We start from the raw sequence: 22606 nt of genomic DNA, 5'->3' as shown, positions 1-22606 counted from the left end.
CATGACGGACCCCACCACTGGCATCGAAGTGCCCGTGCTGGCTGTGACTCTGCACCCACAAACGAGGCAGTGGCTCACTCTTGGAGGGACGTACTGCAATCCCCTCACCAAGACCTTGGCCCCTCTGGAGTTGGGGGGCCCCATGGAAGATCCAGTCACAGGAGGCATCTCGCCAATCCTGGGAGTCGGATTGGATGAAAACACAGGTCTCCTGGCAGCCCTCGGTGCTATCCTTTTGCCTCTCCTCCCTACCTGGCCTGGCTTCCCAATCCTCTCCTCTCAGCCCCCCAGACCCTCCACGTTCTGGTCCGGTCTGCAAACTCCACCCCAAGCGCGTATTTCCACCACCCTCCATCCTCCCTCTCCCTCTGACCCCCACCTTTCCTCTCCTTCCCAGTTCCCCTCACCCTTTGCCATCTTTGGTGTCCCCCAAGGGCGGAGAGAACAGAGTTGCTTCTGCAGCAAAAACATAGGGATGTTTTTCCACCAAGAAGGCCATTCCCTCCTCCTGCCACCAGCGTGTACTACACGCGCCCCCGCCCTCTCCCTCACCCCGTCCCCTGCCCTGCCCCTGCAACCTCCATGCGCGCCCTGTCACTCACTCTGTCCTGGGCCCTGGCTCTCACGTGCCTCCTCCGCCTACATCCCTTCCCCTCTGCTTCCAGGGCAGGTGCTTGCACTGGGAGGACTGCGGGACACCTCGGGGACCCTCATGCTGCCTGGTGACAGCTTTGTGGAGCCACTGAGCAGGAAACCAGTCTGGCTCCAGGGAGCTTCCCGACAGGAGGGCCAGACTGTGCCCCATACCGGAGGGTCACAGGCCCTGCTGGATGCCAATGTGCTGGTGGCCCAGAGGCGAGTGATTGCAGTGCTCCGGAGGTCCCAGGAGAGGCCAGGGCGGCACGTACAGGGGCTTCTGGAGACTGCCATCAAGGACATGAGACAGGCGCTGGCTTTGAGTCTGCACCACCTCCTGCAGCAGGCCCGGAGACTGCAGAGACAGCGGGAGGCAGCAGAGAGCATGGAGGCCGACGGCGGCAGGATAGGTACGTGTTGACCTGGGCCAAAGGCTCCCGGGCCCTGAAATCCCAGGCCCAGAATGACCTGGTGCTTCAGTGCCCCTCAGCCAGTAAACCCAGGGACAAGACTACAGTCCCACTGGCCAGGCACACATGTGACCAAAGGAAGAGAGAAGGATTTCGATGACTTCATGCCCCAAGCTCATGAATGGCTTGGCTTTTAATCTCTGTCTTTTAATCTCTTGCCAATTCCACTGGGTCTTACACTTGATGGTTGTAAAGTGTATATTCTCATGCAACTTCATAGGATCCCCAAGCACCATAACATGTTATGATGCCCATTTTACATTGCAGGATCTGAAGTCAAGGGAGCTAAGAGACTTGACCACCAGGGTCCCATAGCTAGTTAGCTGCACAGCCAGGCATAAAGCCTGAGTCTCCTGGGTCCTCAGTCCTCTTGTCACTTTCATTCCTGCAGCAGCCTTCGGCTTTCCATTAGTAAACTCAGGAAAGGAGCCCACCCAACTCCTCTACCACCCCACAGCACTAACTAACACAAGGAATGGCAGGGAAAGGAAGTAGGAGTGGCATCTTCCTGGAGCTTATCTCACTCACTCTTTCTAGAACTTTCTATCCAGGGTGTGTACAAAAAAGAACCAGGGTTTGGGATCAGAACTGACTTGAGTTTGAAGACCTGCCCCACTGTTTATTACCTCTTTGACCTTGGGCAACTTACTAAACCTCGCTCTGCCTCTGTTATAGCATCCTTAAAATGAGGATTAAAATAGTATATACTTCAGAGATTTAGTTGTAGGACCAAATAAAATATAATTTATATGGAGTTCTGAGCTCAGACTCTGGCACATGTAGGTGCTCAAGAATGTTTGTCCCCTTCTTTTCCACCTTTTCAGCCTAGCCTAGAAATTGTTCTCAGCTTCCCAAAACCCCTGCTGCCACTCAATCCTTCCTTTATGAATTCAAAATGCTAAGCTGGGCCCCAAAGGAAACAAATGCAGTCTTTGCAGGGAAGCCTCTCTGATCGGAGATGTAGTCCTTTGAGCCTGGAAAGCCCCTCAGTGTGGCACTCAGCCCTCACCTCCTCCTCCCTGTGCCCCCTCCCCTTTGTGTTAGGGATGATGTGCTATCCTGGGACAGCGCTGTGGGTCCCAGTCCTATACGGGATGGAGATTCCAGACCCTGAGGGCTCGGGGCTCATGGTACCCATCCTGGGCATGGAGATTGATGGGAATTCCAGTGATGCCACGCCCCTAGCAGGTTCAATGGAAGATGCCAACGGCAAAGGTAAGAGAGAACTTGGAGCTTCCTAAAGCCCTGGGGGATCAGGAATGTAACTGAAAACCCTGGAAAGCTCCAGAGGGGTGCCCCCCGTCCACTCACTCATGAGCCAAAGAGTGGGGTCATTCTGACACTACCACTAGGGCTGCTGAGACCCAAAATAGAGGTGCTCAGTGATTCCAGAACACTGGTACCACAGATCACTTATCCCCTACTGAGGAAACTGGGTCCTTTCAAAGATGAGCTCTTCAGAAACTCCCCACGCACCCTCACCCTCAGGGTCTGCGGCTTCCAGGAAACCCTCTAATCCCGCTCAGAGCCCCTCGAAGGGTGAGCGGATTTCTCAGGCTCCTTTAGCTCCCTCCCAGCCGTGTTTCCTTCTTCCCATGATTGCCCCTGCCTTCTTTCCCCATCACTGGTTCCTGAAGCCAGTTATGGGCTTGGCATCCCACAGGTCTGGTCCCAATTGCAATTGGGGCTCAAGCCATAGACCCCTTGACTGGAGAACCTGGTCCCGTCATTGGTGCTCAGATGGACCCTTCTGCCAGGGTGGTGGTGCCCGTTGTCCAGGTGCTGGAGGCCTTACCTCGGGGAGTGAGAGACCCTGGTCTGGTATGTAGGAGGCGATGACTCTATTTCTTCATTCACTCAGCAACTACATATCAAAAACCTTCTGTGTCTCAGGCACTGTGTTTGGTGCTGAATGCAGAAAGCTAGACAGGGCCCCTCTCCTCAGGGCACTGGGCAGCTGTAGGTGCCAGCCGTGATCATGGATTACAAGGGTGTTAAGGGAGCACAGGGGGGTGGTGCATCTAAATCACAGGGTGAGAGTTCAAGGAAGGCTTCCCTAAAGAGGCGACACTTGGGATGAAACCTGAGGAAGGAGTCAGAGAAAGGCCTCAGGGACCAGCAAGTGCAAAGGTGGCAGGTGTGAGACCACGAAGGTTCCAGGAGAATGAGGAAGGCAGAGGGGCAAAGGCAGCAGGTGAAGCCAATGAAGAAGGCAGGAAACGAATCATGAACAGCCTTGTGTGCTTGGCTGAGGCCAAGAAATGTAACTTATCATGAAAGCCATGGGGAGCCACTGAAGGATTCTAAGTAGACATGTGATATGATCAGATACGAATATTTTGGAGACGGTTAAATTTGGAAAATTTAGAACAATACAAAAAGAAAATAATTACTCCAAATCCTACTACATTTTTTAAAGTATCTAAATAAAGATGTAAGAGCTCCCTCCTCCCCATTCCTCTCACTCCATCTGCCATCAACAACTACCCCATTTTGCTCCTCTATCCAGACACTACTCACCTCTCCTCCAGTCTCTCCCTCCAAATGCAGCCACTATTAACAGGTTGGCACACCTCCTCCCAGACATTTTTATGCTTGAGTATGTGTATATATAATCAGCATTCTAGAAAGTTCCCTCTGGTAGCAGTGCAGAGGATGGATGGGAGCAGGGCCAGACTAGAGCATGAAGACCTGTCAAGAGGTCATGGCAGTAATTCAGCCTTTGGCAGGTTCTCCACTGAAATGAAAATGATTTAGGGTCGTCCCATGCATTCTCAGCCTAGCTGCAATTTCAGAAACAAAGATAGATATGTTATAAAGGATTCTTGTTAAAAGCTAAGAAATATAAATTCTAGCACCACCACCCCCGCCCCCGGCTCACAGTTTCACAGATGAGTTTGAAGGAGCAATAAGAGGATCTGAGAACTATTTCCTGCTGCCATATGCCCATCTCCCCTGGCCTCCCAGGAAGAAGGTGGGCAGGGGGCAGGTGACCCTGGAGAGTTCAGGTGTTAGGAAGAGGGAGGGAGGGCCTGGGAGCTTGCAGAAGGTGCGTGGTGATTAGTTTTCCATCTACCATCAAGTCGGCTGGCTCACCAAGCTTAGTCACGGATGCCCGGGGTCGGGGAGGCCCATATCTTGAAAGGCTTTGGGGGTCTTCAGCCAGACCCCAGACTGTGAGGAGGAAAAGTGTCTGGGCCCTGAGCAAGCTGGACATTGCAGCTGGACGCCCTGGAGAAGGAGCTGAGAGCCCGGGAGCAGTACTGGCGCCACCAGGAACGCGAAGAGGCCCGGCTGGTGGAACACCTGGGCGCCCTGAGCCAGCAGCTGCTCTCCACTCCCGGCGAAGACGTGGGGCAGCAGGTGAGGCCCAGAGGCCCCGCCTCATGGCCTCACCCACCCATCTGCCCAGACTGCAGAGGCGCCTCTTGGAAGTGGGGAGCCCTTTTCTCTCCCCAACCACAGGAATGGAGTCCATCTCAGGGCAGAAAAATCCCAGGATTTCCCAGCTCCGAGCCCAAACGAAGTGTCTCAGCAGGATGGAGGGGGAGGAGGAGCTGGCCGTCCCCGAGCTCCTGCCTTCCCCTCCACGACGCACCCCTCAGTGCTCCCCGTCCCGCCCCATAGCTGAGGGCTGCTGAGGAGGCCTGCGTGGCCCTGGAGTCCTGCTGCCTGCGGGAGGCCGAGAGGAGAGGCAACCAGAGCGGCCCGGAGCGGGGCCTACTCTCTCAAGGTGGGGAAGCAGCATCGCCGGGGCCCAGATTCCCAGAGCAGAAACCTCCTGGGAGTGGTGCCACCAATCCCAGGTGCCCAGCGGCGGTCCTCCTGCCCTCTCCACGTGCTCCTCTACCTCCCAGGTTTCCAGCCGGGCCCTGGCTCTGACCTGGCACATTCCCCTGGCTCCAATAAACCATTGTGTCTTTCCTTCTCCTCCCTAACCCCAGAGGTGGCACTGCCGTGTGGTCCTTTTCTCTGCCCCTTGCAGCAGACAGGGAGGAGTGGGTACAGGAGGCTCAGGTGACTCTGGGCATGCAGAAAGTCCTGCAGAGTTTAGGACAGGCAGCAGGAAAGCTCCAGCAAGCAGTTGGCCGGCTGAGGGGTCAGGAGGAGGAGATGTGGCTACAGCAGAGTAGGAATCAGAGCCCACAGGTCTGGAACCATCCCAGGAAGGTGAGGCTCAGAGGCTGCCAAGGGGACCCATGTGAGATAGCACATTTGCCCATGTCATCAGATGTGGCTCTTCAGGACAGTTCAAGGATGGGTGGACTCAAGGAGCAGCTGGTAGTCTGGGAGGGGAGCAGGAAGAAAGAGAAAGAATCTCCATTCTACTTGGGGCATTTCATTTTCTGTGTTCTAGGTGGTTCGGCATCTCTCCCATGAGTTTCAGGAGGTGGTGAGAGCGAGACAGATCTTCCTGGATAGGGCCCTCGGTCAATTGCAGTACCAACGGGAGCTGAGCCGCCTCCAACTCCTGCACACCCAGGTACTGACCTCCGGGCTTGGCCAAGGGGATCTGTATGTCCAACTTTTGTTGGGGCCTTCAGAGAGAAGCTCCCAAAGCAGCCACGTGGGACATGTAGGAACCAAGCACAGGACTAGGTTCTGACTATTTCATCCTAGATTGTTGCCTCAGGAACCCCTGTGTGTTTGGAGAATTACCCTGGAGACAGATTTTATGGAACAATCATCACTTCTCCCAGGGACCAGGCTGCTGCCTGCCCGCTGTTGATCCCCTTCCTGAAGAGCCTCACTGCAGCGCTAGTGGGAGCTCAAGGCCATGGCTTAGGATTGGAGGATGGGCGGCCAGGCACAGGTAAGGCTGGTCACGGGTCCAATGTTCCCTTCTGCTGCTAATGCTGATATGTTCTGATAAGTTATAATATGATAATCAGAGCTTCAAGCTCCATAAGAGTGTGGCCATGGTAGCTTCTTTAGGAAGAACATAAAGAAACCCAACGTATCAGTTACACACTGCCGTGTAACAAACTACCCTAAAATTTTGTGGCTTAAAGCAACAAACATTTATTATCTCACAGTTTCTGTGGGTCAAGAATCTGGGTGCAGCTTAGCTGGGAGCCTCTGGCTCAGGGTGTCATACAGGCAACAACAAGGTATCATCAGGCCAGGGCTGCCGTCATCTCAAGGTTTGACTGCAGAGTCCAAGTTCACTCTTGTGGCTATTGGCAGACCTCAAGTCCTCACTGGCTTTTGTCCAGAGACATCAATTCCTTGCCACATGGACTTCACAGGGCAACTCACAACACAGCAACTGGCTTCCTTCAGAGCAAGTGAGAGAGGGCCAAAAAAAAGGAAACTACAGGTTTTTTTGTATCCTCATCTCACTACTTTTGCCATATTCCATTCATTAGAAGCAAATCAGTAGATCCAACCCACACTCAAGGAGAGGGGATTACACAAGGGCATGGATACACATGGGGGATCACGGGGGCCATTGTAGAAGCCACATATCACACCTGTTGCTACGTCTAGCTCTTTTTGTCTTTGGCCACAGTCCTGTGTCCTTACTCCCAACAACTGCTTTCTTCTCCTCTGTTCAGATGCAGATAAAGTTGATGTCACGCGGACCTCACCACTCTTCTCCACCCTGAGAAAAGTAGATATCAGGTCCCAAGCTCACAAGGACGGAGCTGAACTGCAAGGACAGGTGCATCACAAACCAGGTAATTTCCTTCCCCTGGGAGCTCCTGTTTAGAATTATCACGGCGCACTGAAAGTATTCAATGGTGTAACCCCTAGGTCTAGGAGTATCAGAACCCTGCCTTGCCAATCATCCCTGTCTCCCCACACATATCCTAAGATTCCCAAGGGATTTTTCCATATGAGGAATAACAAATAGAAATCAAAGTCCCACTGTAATAATAACTTGGCCAGTTCCCCCAAAGGGAATTCCTAAAGGCCCTCTATCCCCCCACTGAACATTGAATCTAAATCTTGGGATTTTACCCCATCCACATGTTACAAGGAGTTAATGGAAAAGTGGGATACATAGGGAGATAGACAGAGGAGACAGAGAAAGACGACCTTGCCCCAGAAAGAGACTCCAAATCACTTTACCAAAACCACCTCCTTGCAATTGGAAAAAGTGGCTGGCTTGAACTGAAGACTCGGTTCTGTTTCAACTCACCTACCTCCCAAGTGGGAGAGGATTAACAGGAAATGAATGTAGGCCTTTCAGGTGACCATGATGCAGGCCACTAGTAAGCACAGTTCCAGAAACATCTTTGAATTTGACCAGGGGTCAGCCAACTATTGCCCACAGGCCAACTCCAGCTTGCTATCTATCTTTTTATGGCCCACAAGCTTCGAATGGTTTTAGATTTTTAAATGATTAGGAAAAAATGTCAAAAGAAGAATAACATTTCTATGGAGTGCTTTACAATATATCATGTGCTATTCTAAATTTTTGGTTATGTTAGCTCATTAAATCTTTATGACAACACAGCGAAGTAAGTAGTATTAGTCATTTTATAGATAAGGAAACTGAAGCTTCTGAATAGGTCAAGTAAGCAGTGAAAAATTATATTGCTATTGAGAAGTTCAGCTGGAATTCAGTCCCAGAGAGTCTCACCCTAGAGCCTGTGCTCTTAACCTGCTTCCCCATATGAAAAATTATCCAATACTGTAAAGGCAGTGCCGAAAGGGAGATGCAGGCAACATATTCTGCTGAGTTCCCAGGAGGGCAGATCACTGTATCAGAGAAGCAAGGGAAGGCTTTGTAAGGGAGTAAAGCCACACTTCTACCCTGATGATAGGGAACACTCAATCTGAACCCCAGTTTTGTCTCTTGGCTGGAAAACCTAAAATATTTACTTTTTGACCCTTTACAGAAAAAGTTTGACCATTCTTAATATTAATTCTGTCTCCCCTTGGGGTAAACTAAGAAGAATATGGGCAGAGAGGTGGGCCCTTCTTTGAGAGTTCCCACCACTACTTCAATTTTCATTGTCTTATATTTGACTTTATAATGTTGAAAGCAATCTTGTTTACACCTGGTAACCCAAATTCTGATTCTGTAAGACAGTGGAATTTTTTTTATAGATGAGAGAACTGATATTCAAAGTCGTTAAGTGACTTTCCCAGGGTCTTACAGAACCTGGACCAGAACTCAGGTCCTCTGACTGCTAGCTCAGCACTCTTTCCTGAGAATTTCCTGAGTGTTCACTGTGTGCCAGTCACTGTTCTGAGTACATTACATTTAATGCTCCAAACAACCCTATGAAATAGAAGAAAGTCTGTCGCCATCTTTTCTGGACCCTCATTCTGTTGTTCTGGAACCTCTGTTCCTAATGACTGGAACTCAGTTGCTTTTCCATGACGACTGGCAGGAGAGCCTGAGCCACAATGTATATACAGAACTGGAGGATGGATGGATGGATACAAATACACCTTTTCCTAAGCTGAATTGTTGTGTTGTTGTTATTATTTTTATTAATATATCATTACTGTATGCAAAAGTCAGTGAAATCTTACTGGTTTCTCTTGATCTCTGCAGCCCCCAAAACCTCTTTGCAGGATCTTCCAAAACCTCAGATAACGCAGAAGGAAGGGCTGACAACTGTGCAATCCACAGACCTCTCTGCCAAGGAGTTTGTGGTTTACCAGCATGGCCTCTCCATCCTGCACCTCCTCATCCCACAGCTTCACGTGAGTCTGGCTCTGGTCGCTCTGTGGAGCGGTCATCCCTGGAGCCAAGAAGGTCAGGGTCACCAGGAAGGAGGCTTTGAGGTGGTGGATATTCCTTAGAATGAAGCACTCAGAACAGGGAACTTTCCAAGTCTCCCCTTTAAGGGGACGGATAGGAGTCATTTTACCAATCAAAAGTCTAATCTCTCAAATGATAGAATAATAAGTAGAATGAATTAGGTACTTTGTACATGACAGAAAATGTTCTATTAGTTTGCGTGAATTAACTCATGTAATCTTCACAAAAACCCTATGGCACTGATGCTATTTTTTTTCTCATTTTAAAATTGGGGGTGGGGGGCGGGGGAGATACAGAATGGTTGAGTAAACTTATCCAAGAACACACAACCAAAAGGGGAGAGCCAAGTCAGAATCCAGGCACCATGGCCTGAGAGCCCTCATGCCTGACTGCCACTTTACCTCTGTTTAGAAAAGTAGTAAATCAATGCTTGTAGTTAGCATAAATTGCAAACACTGAGTTAAATACTCCTTCCACTTTCCTGTAGTCTATACTGAATCCACTTATCCTGTTACAATTTAAATTGATGTCTCAATGCATTTACTTCCCTTTCCTGGTTGGTGCTACATAACTGAGCTACATGAGAACTTTTTAGCAAAAGGGTGGGTTTTGTTTTTGTTTTTGTTTGTTTTTTATTCTTTTCAGGCTCCAGAAATCACCCTGCAGATTGCTTCTGGTCTTCCTGCCATGGAAGCCTCAGACAATGCCTTCCAAGGTTCCTTCTTCTATCAGGTGCTTCAAATTCCCAGTCTCAGATGTGGGGTTTGTAGAATTCTAGGGTCTAGTAAAGAGAGACAGAAGCAAAAAGAACAGATGTAATAGAACATTTTTCTCTCTCAAGTCCTCACATATTTTATTCCCTCTAGGTAATAAGTCATTTAGCTAAGGCATGATAAAAGTCCCCATGTAAGAGCTTTCTCTAATTAGTGAAATGACTATGTCCTGGCTTGTGCCCAGAGAATCATAATGGCTTTGTGCCCATTAATGAATCTCTGTCCTTATCGAAGCAGGTGGTTCCAGACTGGTGTTTCCCGTAAGAGTCATGGTCCCAGCTCAGGAAATCCTGCACATTCAGCATCTTTCTACAGAGAGGGATCTAAATTGTTCCTGTCCTGGTAGTTCCTCAAATATGTAGACTGGCAGTGCCTTGGTGGAACTCTCAGCTGGTGTATATCGACCTTAAACACTATGACAGCAAACAATGATTGTGAGAGGGGAACTGCTAACCAATGTTAGAGGACTAGTAAATGGCTTATACTTGACTAGTAGGTTGTTAGGGGATTTAATAAAACCAAAAATTTCTCATATATGATATTCTCCAGGCATTAATTCACTTGATCCTCAGGGCAATCTATGAAGTAAGCAAGAATTTAATCCTTTCTTACTGATGGGGAAACAAACTCAGGATTCATTGAGTGCTACGTGCCAGGCACTTGGCCATATGCCTTACATGCATTATCTCATTTATAACTTACAGCACCCTAACCCCAAGGTAGGGGGTGTCGTTTCCATTTTATGAATTAGGAAACTGAGACCCAGGGAGGCCAAGTAACTTGCCGGAGATCACAGTGTGGCAAGAGTTGAAACTCAAGTCTGGGTGTATCTGACATCAAACTTTTTAAATCACTAGTCTATGCTGCCATCCACAGCTAATTCCAGAAACTGACCTCAGACAGTCTGATTCCAAATCATCTAAGGCTTTTCCGTGCCAGCCTATTGCCTCTTAAGAGAATGAACAAGGAGTTATTTCAAATCAATTAGGCAAGACAGGAGATTTGAGAACTTGATTACAATAATGGCAAAAAAGACAAAGAAAGCCTGAGAGCCCTGAGGAGGCAATGCTTCTCAAACTCTGGTCCTTGGATCTCCTGCATCAACCACCTGGGGAGTTTGGTAAAAATGGAAATGGTGAGCCCACAGAACCAGAAATTCTGGGATGGGCCCCCAAAATACAATCACTCCTAGGTGATTCTTATTCACACTAAAGTTCGAGAACCACTGAGTAAAGAAACAGTAATTGGAGGACATTGATAAAAAAACAGAGATATATGAATAATTGTTCTCTGAATTTCCAAGTTTGTTTTCTATAAGCTAGGGGTAGCAAAAAAATTGGGAGACAGATTTATTGGGAAAATGATTTATTCAGAGAGTTGAGCTAAAACGATAATTTTTCCCTTGACCTTTGAATCTTCCCTTCAGTAAATTTCCATTAAGCCCAGGGAGTCCATGACTTTATGATTCCCAAAGTTGTTTTAGATCATATAAAACTAAAAAAAGAAGGAGGCAGTGGAAATGTTCCCCGAGGCTGACCTCTCTGTGTTTGGGCATTTTCTCCACTCAGAGTGCTGAAAACACACTGTTTGTTAGGAGAGAGTGTTTGGCATCAGTGGGAAGTTTCGTTCTGCTGTTGACCCACTGCCTGGCCCACATCGCTGTCGATGACCTCCACCAGGACTCCAACCCCGCCTTCCTGAGGTCATTTTACAAGGTATTTATAACATGCACAGGCGTTTTGCTTCTCTTTCTCTGTGACTCACGCCCCATTCCCCAGGACGGTAAGTGCTATGAGCTTTGCAACATTTCAAATCTACTTAAGTCCCACTGGTGGCCTTTGGTTCCTACTGCCTGGCCAAGAAGATTTTCCCAATCAAATTTCCTGTGGCAGCATATGACAGAATGCATGCACCACTCTAAGAATTCTGGAGAGAAGTGGTCTTCCTATGAGAACAGCATCGCAGCTTTCTGTGGATGTTTCATTGTCAACACTTGAGCCTCAGCAGAATTACAAATGATAAAAGTAACCCGTGGTGGGGGCAAGTAAAGATGATAAATCTCAAGCCCCATTTTTCTTTCAACTATTACTTTAAAGCTTTAATAGCAGTTGCCTGGAAGCCGAACTGATCTGCCCACCTCACCTTTTCCTTGACCAGGGGTTGATGGCCTATTTCAGGGAAGCATTCTCTATCACTCTGCAATTGTCAGCAGTTTCCCAGGACAGTAAGCTTGGCCAAAGCTTAAGTGCTATTCTGCTGGGAGAGCAACCCATCTCTGAAAGAGGAAGAGATCTTCTCTCTAAACTCATTGAAAGGAAACATGAGTCTCACTTGCAGCCAGAGTCATCAGAGGAGGTAACTGGCTTTAACTTGTGTAGCACATGGTTTTAAAATTGACTCCTTCACAGAGTAAATGCCTCAGTGTATGACCTACTCAGATATTTCTGGCCTCCCTAGGTGGTACACTGCCTTGACACTCAGGCTGCTTCTCAAACCACGTATGACAATATTTTTTAAATCCTATATTCTGCAGGGCAGACAGTGGGGACCTGGCTCATGGGGATTGCAAACACGGCTCCACAGTTAATTCATGCCCTACTAACATATTATCAATAAGTAAGCAGAATTCCATCTATAAAACTCACTGTGACTTAGAGATTAAATTCAGATGCCCAAGTGGTAGCCTATTTACCCAGGCTTACTGTGTGCTGTTTTCTGTGCAAGCTTGACAATGGTATTCTTAATACTTATTAAGCACTTTTCTAAGGATATTATCTCAGCTTTTTAACTATTAAAATATAAAATTTAAATCTATGAACTTCCACTAAAAGACCGTCTTCCACTAAAGGTCAATTCATTCTTGAGTTATAAACAAGAATATATTCTTTTTTCATTATGTATATAAGACCATAAATTTCAAGGTATATATATATATATGTATGTCTCATTTGAGCCACGCAGCAATCCTGCAAAATAGGTACCATACATATTTTTACTCACATTTTGTATTTAAGGGGAAATTAAGCAATTTGCCCTAAACCATACAGCTATTTGTAGTGGTGGATCTGAGACTAGATTCTAGATCACCTGACGCCTAAGGAAATATTCCATATACATCTCCCTGTAATCAAACCTCCATTAGTTACTAAGTCAGATTTATTTGTGGTTGTTGGAGGTGATGGTGATGTTGGTCAATTCTCTATCCTCACCTAACAGCAGCATTTGACAATATGATTCCTTTCTCCTCCTCCATCTACCTTCTTTACTTGGCTCCCAGGACACCGGCCTCCTCTGGTTTTCCTCCTGCCTCGATGACTGTTCCTTGTCAGTCTCCTTTGCTGGTCGCTCCTCTTCTCCCTGGCCTCTTAATGTTGGAGGGACAGGATTCAGTCCTGTCCTCGTCCCTTCTATATTCACTCCCCTCGGGGATCTCCTCTAGTGTTCTAGCTTTAAATCCCACCTATATGTCAACAACTCTCAAATTTTTATCTCCAGACCTGACCCAACTCTCTAACTCAACTCATATATCCAACTGCTTACTAACCATCTCCACTGGGATGCCTAGTAAGTATCTCAAACTCAACATGCCCCAAACCAATCTTCTTTCCAAACCTGCTCCACTCGAAACCTTCCCCATCTCTGTTGGTGGCAACTGTGTTCTTTTGATTTTTCAGGCCAGAGTCTTCTCTTCAGGCCAAACCTGTCTCTCTGTTACATACACCCCCAACAAATCCAAGATATTAAGTATATTATCATTTATCTTCCACACCCTCTACAGGATATTTTTCAGAAACTCTTCCTTCACAAACTCCACCTTCAAGTATATCCATAATCTGACCACTTCTCATCACCTGTGCTGCTACCAGCCTGGTGCAAGGCATCTCCTGCCTGGACTGCCATCAGACTTACTAACTGACCTCCCTGAGTCCAAGCTTGCCTCTCTACAGTCTATTCTCGGCATAGTCCTGATAGTCATCCTTTGAAAGTGAAAGTTGGGGCTGCTCAAAGTCCTGCTGTGGTCCCCATTTCACTAGGGTAAAAGCCAAAGAAGCCAAGTCCCCCTTGTGTCTCACCCCCTCACCTACTACTCTTCCCCTCATTCATTCAACTCCAACCACATTTCCCTCCTTGCAGTTCTTCAGACACACCAGGGACACTCCCCTCTTAAGGGTTCCCTCTGCCTGCAATGTTCCTTCCTCTAAGGCAGTAGCTCCCAACCAGGAGCAATTTTATCCCTGGCTGGACATTTGGCAATGTCTGGAGACACTTTGGATTGTCTGACTCAGAGGAGGTGTGTGCTACTGTTAACTAGTGGGTAGAGGCCAGGGATGCTTCTAAACATCCTACAGTGCACTGGACAGCCCCACAACAAAAAAATCATCTATCCCCAAGTGTCACTAGTGCTCAGGTTGAGAAACCCTGGTCTAGGCCTGACTCTCTTGCCTCCTTCATGTCTTTGTTCAAGTGTCACCTTCTTAATGACTACCGTGACAACCCTGTCTTAATCTGCAACCCTCTTTACCCTGCTCATCAGCTTTTCCTTACTCTGCTCTACTTTTCTTTATCCTATATCATGTCCTAATGTACTACATAATTTACTTACATTTGGTTTTTGCTTTTCTTCCCGTGCTAGGATGTTAGCTCCATGAGGGCAGAGTTGTTTGCTTTGCTTTTTCTGCTATAGCCCATGTGCCACTCTAAGAACAGGCTTTCAATATATTTACTGTGCTAATGAATAGATTTATATGGACCCTGATGCTATGCAGTAAAACATTTCAATCTACCGGAGCTAACTAGGAGGCAGATAATAGCAAACATTACACACTTGCCATGCGTCAGATGTTCTGCTGGGAGTTTTACATGCATTATCTCATTTAATCTTCCCCACGCCCTTATAGGGTAGATGTTACTTTTATTCCTAACTTACAGATGAGAAATCTTCTGAGGCTTAGAAGTATTAAAAACGACTTTTCCAAGACAGAGATAGTTGTGGAGCTGGGTTGTTAGTACTCTGCCAACCACCATCTATGAAGAGGTCTCATTTTATTTTAATAGCAGAACTGTATATATTACACTCAGGTACTGGTTAAGAAGATTCAAGAGTACTTAAAAGAAATGAGAGCCAAGATATTAAGTATATTATCATTTATCTTCCACACCCTCTACAGTATATTAGGAAAAACAAAGATCTTCTCCTTTTTACCAACATGGAACACTTCCTGAAAAGCATCCTCGCTGCAGAGCAACAAATCCCAAGAAAACCAAGAGATCAGCCTGGGGATGAAGATAAGGTAAGATGCCCATATGATCTACAGCACTGAGACTGTACTTTACTTTGCTATATACTTTGGAACTTTTTATTGCATGTTTAGGGCCATATTTATCACTGAGCATGTCAGCAGAACAAAGGATTGGAAATTAATGGCGGTATGAACAGGTAACATCATCAGTCACTTATTAAAAACTTTACCAACAGATGGTGGATCTTAGATCTCAGAGTTAATCCCTCTGCCTTCAGGCAGGTCAGGTATTGCAGGAACTGAGACTCAGACTTGCCCCGGTTCACCCAGCTAGAAAAGGACAAACAGCAACTAGGTCCACTGCCTTCTCATTCAGGGTTTCTCCCACTGTACAGTAATGATACCTACTGCTGTTTTATAAAAGGTTGTTTTCAATCTTAAGCACTTAAAATGTTGTTATACTCTTAAAAACCAACAAATATTTTGGTTCCAAGTGATCAGAATTAATATTTTGTAATGTATAATTAGCAAAGAGAAAACCCCAAGCATCCTCATTTTTCTCATGCAGAGCAGTGATCTGAACATGTTGAGATCAAGATCAGAAACAAGCACCCTAGAGACGTAACTGAAAACTGACTCCAGCCCTGGGCCCCCGTCCACTTTAAAGTTATCACCAGAGTCTGGGGTGAAGACTACTTTTAAAACTTTATTAAAATATAATACAAGTTTTTAAAGTGCACATATCATAAATGTACACCTCTTGAACTAGCCAAATGAACGTTCCCATGGAAGCATCCAGACCAAGATATAGAATGTTACCAGCTCCTCAGAAGCACCCCACGTCTCCCCTCCCAGTCACCTGAGAGTGGCCACTATCCTGACACCAAACATCATAAATTGTTTTTGCTTATTCATGAATTTTATATCAATAGAATCATAAACTATGAGTTACTTTATTGCTCAGATCTGTGAGATTTATCCATATTGTTGCAGGTAGTTATAGCTTGTTGATCCTCTTTGTTGTAAAGTATTCCGTTGTACAGATATATCACAATTTATTCACTCTATACTGATGCACAGGTGGGTATTTTCCAGCTTAGGGTTAATACAAATAGTTGTGTACCTTTTGATGACTATACCTAGTCAGGTATTTACTTAGGACTAGAACTTCTGGGTCTGAGGGTATGGATATGCTCAATATTAGTATCTGCTATCAACCAGAGTCCCACCAGCCGTGGATCAGAGTTTTGTTTGTTCTCCATCTTTATCAGAACTAGCATTTTCCATCTTTTTTATTTTATCCATTCTTCTGGGTGTGTGGTTTTAATTTGCATTTTCCTAATGGCCAATGGAACTGAACATCTTTCATGTATTTATACAACATTTGAATGTCCTCTCGAGAGAGATGCCTATTCAAGCCTTTTGCCAATTTGTCATTGGATTGCCTATTTTTAATTGATTTGCAGGAATTCTTTATTCTGCAACTATTTTTCCTCATTCTGTGGATTGTTTTTTTATAGAAATAACTGCATGTTTCTTTTTCTGTTTTATTTTTAGATCTAGAAAGAAAATGATGGCCTCATTTCAAGTCTGCATTATTGAAAGGTGTTAAATATATCAGTATAACATCCAATGAAGCTGATAAGAGAACATTCATATATAAATCACATAAATGTATATTATAATTTGGGGTAGATACATAACATAAAGGGCTAATTCTTGACACAAAAGAAAAACATGCTGACATTTTCACTGTGGCTAAAAGATTAGACCACATATATTATTGTAATATTCATTTAAAGATATTGACTGAACCTCTTTATAAAAATGTAAAATTTGTATATATCATCATTTATCAGGCTAACTTATCTAAAATTGTTTGTTACCAAGTCACACAATAGGAGATGGATATATTTACAAAATATTTGGTGATCTGGAATGAGAATACATAAAATATAGGCCATGTGGCATATGCAAAATTCACGTTGGAGGCCCTGATTGATTGGAAAATTTCAAAGAGATAAGCAGTTACCTAAAACTGAAGCTTCAGGGTGGATTTGAATATTAATTAGGAGAGATACAACCATCACGTGAATTCAGTGTAAGCCAAAATAAAATTTTTAATACAAACTCCAAACCTCAGATTACAATCCAAAGTCTGCAATTCAAGCTGTTTCTCACATGGATAAATTTCTTACTGTGTTTCAAGATAGCAGAAGGGTTCTTTTTTTAATATATAAACTGTTATTGAGTCTCCCAAGCAATGCAAAGAAAGCAGACGAGTTAAGAATTAAAACTCTAATTTAAACAAACATTATATGGATGGATAATGAATAATAGCTAATCATTTAATTCAGTGACCATCTCATAGTCAACATTTTTAGTCCTGCAGGTCTTTGTCTAATTAAAACATGTTCAGATAATGGCTGAGGATTTAGCTTTAAATCCAACCAATCAAAATACTAACAGTAAATTACTTTAGAGAAAAATTAAAACACCGAGACAACATGACAAGAAGATTTACAATTAAGGTTTAACAAAGAGTTTTAAATCAAGCCCTAAGGAAGATCTGCTCAGAATCAACTCGCTACATCTAACCCCTCCATTTCTCCAATTTTACACTGACATTGGGTTTTCATTTTTTTGTTGCTAGAGATTGGTCACTTAGTCATCTTAAACATTCATTCAGTTTAAATCATTAGATTAGCCGTCAGGCAAAGCAAGTACAAAATTTGTCAGCCTTAAAGCTGTTTCATTAGTGGGAATTCCCTGGCAGTCCAGTGGTTAGGACTCTGTACTTCCACTGCCAGGGGCCTGGGTTCAACCCCTGGTTGAGGAACTAAGATCCCACAAGCCATGCAGAGCAGCCAAAAAAATTTTTTTTTAATTTTTAAAAAACTGTTTCATTAGTTACTATCTCAGTTAAAATTACCTGCTGCCTTCATAGAATAGATACCAATAAAATGATAATTGCCCTTAATAATGGGCTATGTGGCAGCTGTTCTGTCTGTTCCATGAACTGGGAATTCTTAAATAAAGCATACCTCCGAAATCATTGCATAATAACTTCATAAGATTAAAGCCTTCTCCAATACTCTGAGAAGGTAAATCTTATTTTGATATGATAAATATTGAGTGTGTATCAAGAACATTATTTAACTATTCACATAAATTATGAAACGTATTTCCTAGAAAGCATAGTGAACATTAACTAAGCCAGGCACACAAGACTATTTAGAATAGTTAGACTAAAAATCCAGATCCTCAGAGAGGTGGCAAAGAAAAAGTCGTGCAAAAACTAAAGTTATTTTTTTTATATTCCTCATTCTTTGCTGAACAAGGCACCTAAACATGATTCTATTAACCTCTTGGCTGAATTCTTGGGCCCTCCATTTGATTCTATTAATACACTAACAACTACAGGCTTTTACTAAGTGCATGATTTTTAATGGAAATACCATAGATTATAAGGCAAAGATCATGTTCTTCTTCCTGCTGCATTATGCGTGTTTATTGCTGAATCAAATCAATAGTAAGTTTTTAAAGTTTTGAGACTCTAGTATCTTTAAGGAATTAGCTTGTGTGCACACACATATACATACATGCACAACTCACTGATCAAAAAAAAGAATCAGAAAACCTCAATAGATACAGAAGCCGTATTTTACCAACTACCAGCAATAAGAACGCTTTCCCAAAACTACAATGCTTAAAATAATTCTTCTTAAAACAATTTTTATTTCAAAAGTGGTACATAGACTTCTGCTTCCAGAAGGATGAATCAGACATACTTTTCCCTATTCCTCCCACTGAGAACAACTAAGCCTCTGGACATTACATACAAAAACAAACAAGAAGATTTTGAAATGCATAGAGAAGAAACTAGACCAGCTAGGGACCTCAGAACCCAAAGTAGGATATGGTGGTGAACTCCACAGAGTCCCTTTTTCCCTTAATATTCCAGACTTGGATATAAAGAAGCCAGTAATCCATAAATACCAACGAGCACAGACCAAAAAAGCCCCCCAAAAGCCTGCTCTCTCTAGCCAAAGGACTAAGAAAGGGGCAGCCTAGCAAGACAGAAAACTTTGAGACAATAACTGCTTTACTCTAGTCAAATATCAGAAAAAAGCTGCCTCCACCCATGCCAGCAAAGGTTGAGTGGGGAATCTAGAGTTTCACCCTTGCCGGGCTGCAGCAAGACACCACAACCTCCTTCGGGAGTGGTGTCAGAGAAGAGAACCAAGCAGAGAACTAGGAGTTTTTACCTTTCCATCCTCTCAGGGCAGTAACAAACCCCTCTACACCCCATGGTATCAGTGGAGACCACATGGAGAATCTACCAACATATGGCAGTAATGCGCTACCTTACCACCACCCCCCTGCTGTAGTAGCATCAGTGGAGGCCAAGTGGTGAGTCAGAACTTTTACCATTGCCCACTGGTAATTATACCACCCTCATTAAAGCATTCATGGGTACCACATGGGGAGGTGGAATTCCCATACCTGCCCAACAGTTATGAGAAACCCCTTCCTGCATGTCAGTGGAGGCCAAGTGGGGAACCTGGACTTGTATCTCCCATCAGGCAGTAACAAGGCAGCATCCTCTCCCCTCCCGCCCAAAGTGGGTGGAATAGTGTCAAAGGAAATCAGCTAAAACAAAGTTTAAATAAGATCCCAAGCCTTATAATATCAAAAATATACAGGTTTCAGTCAGAGAACCAGAAAGATATAAAACTGAGTGGAAAAAAAGACAATAGATGCCAACACCAAAATGACAAAGATATTAGAATTATATTTCAAAGAGTTTAAAAGAACCATCATAAAAATACTTCAACAAGCAATTATGAACATGCTTGAAACAAATGAAAAAATGGAAGTCTCAGCAAGGAACTATAAAGTCACAAAAAAGAAATCGAAGAAAAAGAAGAATCAAATGAAAAATTTAGAACTGAAAAATATAAAAACCAAAATAAAAAGCTCAGTGGATGGGCTCAACAGTAAAATGGAAAGAATAGAGGGAGGAAAAAAGTGAATTTTTAGATAGAACAATAGAAATTACCCAATGTGAACAACAGAGAGAAAAAAAGACTGAACAAATGAATGTATCAGTGCCTCAGGGAACTATGGTACTATAACAAATGATCTGGCATTCAGGTCATCAAAGTCTCAGAAGGAGAAGAGAAAGATGGCAGGCTATAAAAGTACTCAAAGAAATAATGGCTGAAACTCCTCAAATTTGGAAAGAGACATAAACCTACAGATTCAAGGAGCTGAGTGAATATGAGACAAGATAAATCCAAATAAATCCACACCAAGATGCACCATAATTAGACTTCTGAAAACTAAAAGCAGAGAAAAATTTTGAAAGCAACCAGAGAAAAATGACACCTCACCTATAGAAGAAAAACATTTTTATGACAGCAGATTTCTCATTAGAAACCATAGAAGCCAGGAAGAAGTAGCACACTTTTCTAGTGCTGAAATAAAAGAATCATCAATCCAGAATTCTATATCTGGTGAACATATTCTTTAGAAATGAAGAGAAAAATCAATACATTCACAGATGAAGAAAAACTAACCCAGACTACCCTAAAAAAAGGCTAAAGGAAATTCTCTAAAAAGAAAAGAAACAAAAGAAAACACCTTGGAACACCAGGAAGGAAGAACACAGTAAGCAAAAATAAGGATAAAAACAATATCTTTCTTTCCTTCTCCTTTGAGTTTTCTAAATTATGTTTGAAAGTTAAAGTAAAAATTACAGTGCTGTCAGATGTGACTCTAAAGTCTATGTAGAAAAAATATTTAATACAATTATAAATGGAGGAGGATAATGAGAAATGAAGGGGGTTCAGGTTTCTACACTTCATTTGAACTGATAAAATAACAATGGTAGATCATGACAAGTTATGTACTTATAATGCAATACCTAAAGCAACCACTAAACACACACACACAGAAAGGCAAGAAGACAAATGAAAAGCAGAGAGAACAAATGGAAAACAAAAATTAAATAGCAGACTTAAGAACTAACATATCTATAATTATAATAATGTAAATAGTCTAAATATACCAATTAAAAGACAGAAATTGGCAGAAAATATGACTCAACTATACAAACATCATCAACTATAAGCAGGTTCACAGCAGGTTGAAAGTAAAAAGATGGGAAAAGATATACCATGCATACATTAATCAAAAGAAAGCAGGAGTGGCTACATTAATATCAGATAAAGCAATATCAGGGCAAAATAAATTACTAGAGACAGAAAGGAACATTATATAATGATAAAAATGTCAGTCTATCAAGAAGACACAGCAGTTCTAAATGTATAAAACAACAGAGCTGTACCATATAAAACAACAACAGAGTTGTACCATATGTAAAACAGAAACTGATAGAACTGAAAGGAGAAATAGACAAATTGCAATTATAATTGGAGACTTCAACATCCCCTCTGAACAATTTATAAGACATCTAGACAGAAAATCAGCAAGGATATAGAAGAACTCAACACTTAATCAATAGTACTACTTAACATTAGTGGAACATTCCCCCAAACAACAGTAGAATAAATTATTTTCAAGGGCCCAGTGAAGATTTATCAAGATAAACCACATCCTGGAGTATAGAACAAATCTCAACTAATTTAAAAGAATTAAAAACATACGAAGCATATTCTCTAACCAGAATATAATCAAATTAGAAACCAGTAACAGAAAAATAATAGGTAAATCTCCAAATACTTAGAAACTAAACAACATACTTTTAAATAATCCAAGGATCAAAGAAGTTGTCTCAAGGAAAAATTTTAAAATACATTGAACTGGATGACAATGAAAAGTCAACATATAAAAGCTTGTGGGAACAGCTGAGCAGTGTTGAGAGGGAAATTTATAGCCCTGAGTACCTATATTAGAAAAGAAGAAAAGTCTCGAATCAAAAATCTAAGGTTGGGGAAATCCTTCAAGATGGAGGAGGAGTAAGATGTGGAGATCACCTTCCTCCCCACAAATACATCAAAAATACATCTACATGTGGAACAGCTTCTACAGAACACCTACTGAACGCTGGCAGAAGGCCTCAGACTTCCAGAAAGGCAAGAAAATCTCCACATAACTGGGTAGGGCAAAAGAAAAAAGAAAAATGAGACAAAGGAATAGGGATGGGACCTGCACCTCTGCGAGCGAGCTGTGAAGGAGGAAAAGTTTATGCACACTAGGAAGCCCCCTCACTGGCGGGGGTGGAGGGGGGAGCTTCGGAGACTCAGAGAAGAGCACAGCAACAGGGGTGCGGAGGGCAAAGCGGAGAGAATCCCGCACAGAGGAGCGGCGCCGACCAGCACTCACCAGCCTGAGAGGCTTGTCTGCTCGCCTTCTGGGGTGGGTGGGGGCTGGGAGCTGAGGCTCAGGCCTTGGAGCTCAGACCCCAGGGAGAGGACTGGGGTTGGCTGTGTGAAGACAGCCTGAGGAGGCCAGTGCACCACAGCTAGCCAGGAGGGGGTCCAGGAAGAAGCCTGGGCCTGCCAGAGAGGCAAGAGGCCATTGCTGCGGGATGCGTGAGGAGAGGGGTGGGCCCAACATAGGCGCTTCTTGCTCCGTGCGCTCACAAATGGCGGGGCACCGCCTACAAGCTCCAGGGGCGGGCACAAGCCACAGCTGTTATCTTGGACACCAGAGGCGGGCAAGATGGCTACCGCTGCCACCGTGGGTCCTGTGAGCAAGTGCAGGTCCCCGCCCACACCTTCCCGGGAGCCTGTGCAG

General features: G+C 44.0%; 2 protein-coding genes across 3 annotated transcripts; both read left to right on the top strand.

The window, feature by feature from the left end:
- On the top strand, nt 1–4357 carry LOC309606458 (uncharacterized protein). Of its 2 annotated transcripts, XR_014231836.1 has the most exons (3): nt 1–206; nt 666–2321; nt 2770–2793. XR_014231836.1 is itself a non-coding variant. In XM_082343596.1 (2 exons), the coding sequence occupies exons 1-2, from the start codon at nt 2–4 to the stop codon at nt 1055–1057; spliced, it is 597 nt and encodes a 198-aa protein (XP_082199722.1). In that variant the 5' UTR covers nt 1; the 3' UTR covers nt 1058–4357. The 2 variants fall into 2 exon arrangements, 1 of the variants encoding a protein (XP_082199722.1); XM_082343596.1 differs by having other exon boundaries at nt 666–4357.
- On the top strand, nt 2201–22173 carry LOC309606642 (uncharacterized protein; the record flags this gene model as incomplete). The annotated part of the gene is made up of 13 exons (XM_082343936.1): nt 2201–2321; nt 2770–2927; nt 4329–4469; nt 4734–4839; nt 5092–5276; nt 5464–5589; nt 5727–5919; nt 6665–6787; nt 8620–8771; nt 9475–9561; nt 11171–11317; nt 11760–11957; nt 14771–22173. 13 exons carry the CDS (start codon nt 2201–2203, stop codon nt 14921–14923), a joined length of 1890 nt encoding a protein of 629 aa, XP_082200062.1. The 3' UTR covers nt 14924–22173.
- Nucleotides 22174–22606: the final 433 nt, after the last annotated feature.

Source organism: Balaenoptera borealis (assembly GCF_965194805.1).
Source record: "Balaenoptera borealis genome assembly, chromosome: 11".
NCBI classification, from domain to species: domain Eukaryota; kingdom Metazoa; phylum Chordata; class Mammalia; order Artiodactyla; family Balaenopteridae; genus Balaenoptera; species Balaenoptera borealis.
This window is presented reverse-complemented; position numbering and strand designations above follow the sequence as displayed.